The 7415-nt window shown below is 35.7% G+C and overlaps 1 protein-coding gene across 2 annotated transcripts; it reads left to right on the top strand.

Annotated features, from left to right (window-relative positions):
* Positions 1-3097: 3097 nt before the first annotated feature.
* On the top strand, positions 3098-6316 carry LOC140841833 (uncharacterized). Of its 2 annotated transcripts, none has more exons than XM_073209535.1 (5): positions 3098-3226; positions 3846-4275; positions 4754-4782; positions 4868-5770; positions 6004-6316. In XM_073209535.1, the coding sequence occupies exons 2-4, from the start codon at positions 3930-3932 to the stop codon at positions 5756-5758; spliced, it is 1266 nt and encodes a 421-aa protein (XP_073065636.1). In that variant the 5' UTR covers positions 3098-3226; positions 3846-3929; the 3' UTR covers positions 5759-5770; positions 6004-6316. The 2 variants fall into 2 exon arrangements, with proteins under 2 accessions (XP_073065636.1, XP_073065637.1); XM_073209536.1 differs by having other exon boundaries at positions 3111-3216.
* Positions 6317-7415: the final 1099 nt, after the last annotated feature.

The following is a 7415-nucleotide window of genomic DNA, read 5'->3' as shown; positions in this document are numbered from 1 at the left end:
CAGAGTATCGTTCTATGGCTACTACATGCTGTGAGATCACATGGTTGAAAAACATCTTAAAAGACTTGGGAGTGAGTCATATGCAGCCAGTGAATTTATACTGCGACAATCAAGCAGCCATACACATAGCCGCAAATCCAGTCTTTCATGAGCGAACAAAACACATAGAGATAGACTGTCACTTAGTGCGTGAAAAGATTCAAAATGGAATGATTCGGACTACTCACATTCACACTTCAGATCAGCCAGCAGATTTATTTACCAAGCCTTTGAGCACTGTGCAGTTTGAAATTTTACTCAACAAGTTGGGTGTCATTAACATACACTCCAACTTGAGGGGGAGTGTTAAAGGAAGTTGAGCTGTAAAATAGCCATATGATACGTAGTCCATATTAGAGATTATTCTCTAATATTTCTTTCCTTATCTGTATATGATTTAGCTTAATCATAGGCTTTAGAATAGGATCATTGTACATCACCACCAAGTATATATATACTTGTAATGATCATTCGTTGTAATTAATAAGAATAATATTCACCAAATCATTTATTTACAGATCGGACTTCTTGGAGGTGAAAATCGGATCAAGGATGTGAAAGATTTGGATTCGTGTTTTCGCGCGCCATCTGAAGTATTGTGTGTGCGCCAGAATCAGGGAAAGAAGATGAGGCTACCGCCTAGTGAATCTAAGGGAATATGTGACAACATTATGTTGTACTCCATAACCACATAGACAAGAAATTCAAATTGTTTCATCTTTTACAATGTATGTATTTCCCTGCAAAATAAAAGTATTGCTTAAGATCATAGATGAAGTTTACTTTTCAGTGCCATCTACTCGTGGAAGGTTATGATAGAAAATCAATTACGTCGAATTGGTCTCACGAGATTTAAATACAATCGCTAACTTGAATGAATTATGGACGAAACATTAGCACATAATTTGAAATACTTTACAAGCAGTCTAAGTAGGAACACAAAGGGTACAGAACAAGGGGAAAACTCAAAGAAGTGCATGCAGAAAAAGAAGAGAGAAAGAATGGCAGAAACTCAAGGATCATTAGTGTATTAACAAATCAAACGGATTAGAAGCTTATCTAGTGACTAGTGGGCTCGAGTATTTTTCCCATTCGCAAAAACTTGTGTTAGACATCTCACGGATCGTATTTTGTGAGACGGGTATTATTTTTTATTGTGAATATATGTCGGGTTGACCCGTCTCACATATAAATATTAGTGAGATCGTCTCACAAAAGATCTACTCTTTCCTATTCGTATTAAAAAAATTATCTCGACCTCCAAAATTTTCAAATATACTCTAATCATGAAGTTAAACTTGAATTATTTTATTCAATAATTTCTGAATGATGGTGCACTCACAAATTTTTGTCACTAATTTATAAATAAATCTCTATTTAATAGAAGTTGATAATAATTATGCAGTTTTGTTATATTGTCTACCAGCTAGGGACGTAGCCAGAAAATTTTTTGACCTAGAGCTGAATGACTCGATAAACAATAGTGACAATAACTAGATATAAGCTACTGCTCTGAGGTTTTTCATCGAATAAAACTCATCGATTATTGAATCAGTATCTATCATTGCACTAAACTTTCTTTCAATTTAGATAATCATATAATCTGCGAATAACTCTTCTTTCATCTTATTCCAGATTGAGTTCTTAAGAAATTTCATAGCTGAGAATGATCGTTCAGTTTTTGCCGTAAAAACATGAAGCGTTAAAACAAGACAAATCAATCTTTAAGAAAAATGCACCAGAGCCGCGAGACATGAATGCTAGGGCGGAAGATTTTCCCGTCATAGTGCCACATGTAAAATTTTCTGCTCGAAACTCGCATTAGGAGGGAAAAACAGAAAATCCACTAAAAATATATATCATACGGAAGTTAATCTCAAGCTCTATACATACCAAAAATCTAATCTTCTATGACTTCATCACTACATAAGCTGAAAAATAACTACAAAATCAACCATAATGTCAACTTAAGGCCCTTACGTACAAAAGTACAGTTGGTGATAGAGTAATTTCTCTTATGATTAAATGAGTTGAAAATAATTTTAATGATTTAAGTTAGTAAATATAATTATTTTATGGACTGATTAAAACTTTAATGTAGACTAAAATTACATATATATTATAAATACTAATAATATTTTTTTTTGTATATAGGGCCGGAGCCCACCCCAGCCTTTGGGGTGGCTCCGTCCCTGCTACCAGCTTTACCATCTCCATACCTACTGATAAGTCTAAATCTATTAATAAAGTGACACTCATTTATCAGATGAAAAAAAAAATCCAAATATATTACTTTATTAATAAACATAAAAATAGATATGATATATGAACGACTTATCAATACTAAATAATTATCAATAAAAAATATTTCTATTTAAACTTAAGTTTAAATATAATTGACCTCAATCCCGATTACTTGTTCCGTAGTCATCATCAATGTTTAGTGATTTTAAAAAAGGGAATGATTTATATACTATTTGTTCCCTATGTGTCCGAAATGTATTGATGCAACGTAGTATAGAAAAAGCTGAGCCATAACCCCAAAAAAGCCTCGTTTTAAATTATTATATTTGAGAATATAATATATATATATATATATATATATAAATAATATATTTTATTTAGACTAATCTCTGGATTTGAATGTTTTAAGATGCATCAATTTTCTTTCTGAAAAGACCACTTCCTTCTTAAATTTATATAAAAAATATATTATAATAAAATAAAAATTCAAATATAAACTTTGAAGCAAGGAATTTAGTTTATAATGCAAAGGTGTGCCAATAAACTTTAGATAATCAGAATATCGAAACCAAATTTAGTAAACAAAATAACAAATGGCAATAAACAAGACAAACATGTGTACCTTAATTAACTCCGTTAAATTTAGCAGCCGCATTTTCCTGTAAATGTTGGCAGCGTCGATTACTGCCAACTGTCGCCGTTAATAAATCGTCACCAAACCCAATTTTTATTTATTTATTTATTTATATAAACTATTCAAGATTTTATCTTGTTTTTATTGTTTTCCCCCTTTTTAACTTTTTATTTATTCTTTAAAAAGGATATGGATTGCTTGTGGGCAGCGGCTACTATATATACGCTCATATTCGAGGGCCGTCTGTTGTACGAGTCATTCTATTACACTCATCTCTCGCCTTAGGGTTCTGCCTCACGGTTTGATCACGTAACTTTCATTGTTTTTTGATGATTTCCTGGAAATAATTTGTTTTGTGTTTTTGTTGATTACGTTGTGGGAATCGAGAGGGAGTTGTATGGATTGGAGAATCACGAGCAATTTTGGGTTCGATAGGCGAAGCAATCGAGTTTCGGGAATGAAAATGGGATCTATGTGGTCTGAGATGCGCTACGCTTTCTTCCTGTTTATAGATTATTGATATTTTTGCCTTTTCCCCATTTTAAATTTAATTGGTTCATGTGTAATTTCATTTGATTGAATACGGTCGTTGGAAGTTACGAGAGTGTAGTGTTTGTTGCTTGAGTTCATAGAGATGCGTGAATTGTAACGTTGCTTGATCTGTCAATAACTTGGTTTACTGAATGTGGTACAAGTTAATGCAAAACCATGTTTTGGAAAAGTATATATTGCTCTGTTTTCTCACTTTGGCCTTTGTGATTCGATTAATGCGTGCGCCATTGTTTTTACATCTCCCGATCCTTGTGAGTTTGTTTTCGGTTTTTTCTATTTCGAGGAAATCATACGTGCTAATTAATTTATAAGTCCAGTTTTGTAGAAGTTGTAATTGGTTAACAGATATTTATTGAATTGTGCTTTATTGCTGCAGCTATTGTGTGTTTGGTTGATATCATGGATCTGAAAGACTGTTAAGAATAATTCATCAGTTATTTGGTCTCTGTTTGATAAAAAAATGGGAGCTGCTTGTTGTGTTGCTGCAAAGGTTGAAACTAGAACAAATGGATCGGCCTGTGTCACAGCAAAGAATGGAACTGTAACAAATGGATCACCTAATCAATATTTATGGAGGCAGGTCCGCCATTCTCCATCGTGGAGTTTCCGATGGGATAATCGCGGGCGAGTAGCTGGGGAAGAAGTATCTACAATGTGCTCCCGAGATGGAGGATGCACGAATGACAAACAGGAAGTAAAAAGTGTTAATACTGGTGAAACTGCATGTGCTTCTGAAGAGGATAGTTCATTAAACAGTTCCCAGTCACTTGCATGCCAAAATCCAACTGTTTCTAAAGAAATTGCTGGTAATATATATCTGGCAGTTACTGTGTTCAATTCAACGGAATATATGATATGTCTCACGTAATTATGGAAAGTAAATTGGTGAAATGCTATTTCCAGTTCTGAAAAAATATATTGATTATCTTCACATGGTTGAAATGAAGGAGTAGTTTTCATGTTTAGCTAGCTGAGCGTGGAAGAAAAGGGTGCTTGTAGTATATAATCAAATAAGCTACTAGGGAGAAAAAAGGTCTCTTCAGCATTAACTTGCAGGATATCAGCCAAATAGCCCTCAGACAAGGTTTATGTACATAATTTTAATCTTGATCTTAGCATCAGAGCAGCTCTCGCGGGAAGGAAGTAATTTTTCGTTTGACAACAATAATTATTACAGCTATAGGCTCAGAAATGTGTTGGCTAGCCTAAATTAATTATCATTTAGACATGTAAAAAGGCTAGCATATATTTTGTGTATTTGATATCTCTTTTATTGTTTTGCAGATCTATCAATCTCACTGAAGCCAGTAGAGGTATGTAGAGAGTGTTAATTTGTGAAGCATGGATGTGTGGTATAGAAGTTGTCTTCTAAAATGTGATTTTTTTTTCCCTGTCCAGGCTAAGGAGTCAACAGAATACCCTTCAGTTTCATCTCCACCGACAACTTTGCTGCCTTCCCAAAGCCATCTTCATCCTCCAATCTCCACTCCTTCAAGGTGTCATCACGATTCTCCAGAACATCACTTGTCACAACAAGTTTCTGATACTCAGATTCCAGAATGCAAGCCACAAGCATTCTCAATTTCTGAAGAGACACCTTCACTTCAGCCTTCAGCTTTGGCCAATGAATCGACCGGGGGATCCAGTGACGGATCTTCAGAAAGTGTGTCAATCCCTGCTTCCTCCGAGCTCATGAAATCTCGGGGAGAGAGGTGCTCTTTTGATAGTGAAACGTCGAGCTTCAGTTTGGAGAAAGTTACCAGATCCAGTGGACGAGATTCAAAATTTCCTTCGTTCGATCTTCAAACATGTGGTATTTGTGCTAGGCTTTTAACGGAGAGATCTGCGTGGGGGTGGAACAACCAAAAAATAATATCAACAAATGAACTAACTGTTGTATCTGTCTTAATCTGCGGGCATGTTTACCATTCTGAATGCTTGGATTGTATGACTCCTGATGTCCACAAGTTTGACCCAATTTGCCCAGTGTGTACTCTTGGGGAGAAACAGACTTTGAAGATTTTTGAAAATGCATTGAAAGCCGCATTGGATTTAAAGGCTCGAAAACTTTCAAGAAAGTGTCTTGCTGATAGTAGTCCAAATAATATAAGTAGTGGTGCAGAGGGAAGGGCTCTGAAAACAAGCTCAAGTTCCAATACGAGAATCTCACTAGGAAAGACTTTCTTCAGACGTCACTTCTCATTTGGCTCAAAGGGTGGCATATCAATGTCGGAGAATCATTCCCCTACGATAAAGGGTTTTTTCTGGTCAAGATCGAGCAAGAATTGAGCTGAAAAAGAAGTAAGCATACATCTCTTATAGTGTTTAACATCATGTTTTCAAACATCATGATATCTGAGATTTTTCACAGATATAGACTCCAAATCAGCTGTTAGTAACTTTGGTTTTAACAATATTCTTGCAATTGAATTCTTCGATTGGATTAAATATATTTTCATCGAACCATTTTGAGATGTGTTTTTTTCCTTCATGTTTTGTAGTCTCAGATTTTACCTTCTGTTTTGGCTATGTAGGAAATGGGGTGCGGGTCATCAGCTTCATCATCAGGAAGAACCGCATCGTGGGGTAGGTGCTGCCGACACCAGAAAAAGTGATTAGAGAGCATCATAATACATATAAAAAAGGATTGAATTGAAATTTTATTTTTCATGTTTGTACAGTGTTTATTCTATGGCCTTCTTGTTGAAGAATCAAGTTTTTTAACATACATATGTAACAGGCATTTATGCAGTTTGTGTCCTCTTGGACCATTCTTTTTATTTGTTTTGTAAAGGCTGTGGTCAGATAAATTTCTTTTATCTATACATGTACATCAGTGTTGCTCCATATTTCGTTGCTTCCATGTTTTTTGCATTTTCTGTTAAGCATTTCAATATCTGGTTGTCCCTACCTAAGTTTCAAAAGTTCATTACGTATACATGTAATCCAGCAATGTACAGAGGCACAAGAACACTCGCCCCTTTTGACGAGGCTCCTGCCTTAGTTTCGAAGCCCCAAGTTCGTAATCCGTATTCTTCATTGACATCTCGTTCTATTTTCTTTTCTTTTTTGCCTGTAATCTCTATGGTGTGTCTCAGGCGTAGGCTTGCAGAGTGCTTCACGGACACCTGTACTAACTAATTCATATCCTTTACGAATGATAGAAGTTGGTACTGATACATTTTGAGTCATTTTAAATATTTAATTTTAAGCGTTCGGACAAGTGTAAACGCATATGTTCTATATTAGTGGGGATAATCTAAACAGGTGAGATGTAACTTCCAGTCTTACCGATTGTGCTAAAATATAATATTTTATATGTCTAGCTTATCAAAGTGCTTGTGTATTTTATTCATTTCGGGGAACGATAGATACGTATCTTGTATACAAATACACGCAACGAAATATTGAAATAATATTTGTTTACATGTGAGTTGGCTGTTTTTATAATCGTATTTTTTTTTATTTGACGCAATCTAGTCAAGTATCTTACGTTGCGTTTGGTTCGAGGGATTAGGGGTGATAGATTAATTTATTCGGGCCAATCAAGTGTTTGGTTCAATTTTAAATAAACCTATCTTATCCCTCCTAGGTATGATTAGGTTATATTAGGTAGGTTAAAATAATACCTCCTCACCCCCTAGGATTATTTATCCCACTCTTAATACCTCCTATTTTTCCGATTTTACCCTTCTCCTAAATTCAAACTCACCACCATTTCCCGCCACCGATCGCCGCCGGCCAACCACAGACGGGCCGCCGACAGCGGCGAGTACCGGCCGACCAGCGACGAACTGCCGACCACCGGACGAAACCGGCCGACAAAGGTTAGCGACGGTTTGTAAAAACACCGTCGCTATTAGCGACGGTTTGTGTAGAAAGGTTTGTCAAAACACCGTCGCTATTAGCGACGGTTTGTTTATATTCCGTCGCAATTAGCGACAGT

The sequence above is a fragment of the Primulina eburnea genome, chromosome 9, assembly GCF_022965805.1.
Source record: "Primulina eburnea isolate SZY01 chromosome 9, ASM2296580v1, whole genome shotgun sequence".
Lineage (NCBI taxonomy): Eukaryota > Viridiplantae > Streptophyta > Magnoliopsida > Lamiales > Gesneriaceae > Primulina > Primulina eburnea.
The sequence above is the reverse complement of the archived record's forward strand: the minus strand, read 5'-3'. Positions and strand labels throughout refer to the sequence as shown.

Excerpts from the sequence above, each read along its gene's own strand:
- LOC140841833 (XM_073209535.1), top strand. The coding sequence starts at position 3,930 with ATGGGAGCTGCTTGTTGTGTTGCTGCAAAGGTTGAAACTAGAACAAAT. Across the intron at positions 4,276-4,753 it reads TGTTTCTAAAGAAATTGCTG|ATCTATCAATCTCACTGAAG; the intron begins GTAATATATATC and ends ATTGTTTTGCAG. Across the intron at positions 4,783-4,867 it reads TCTCACTGAAGCCAGTAGAG|GCTAAGGAGTCAACAGAATA; the intron begins GTATGTAGAGAG and ends TTCCCTGTCCAG.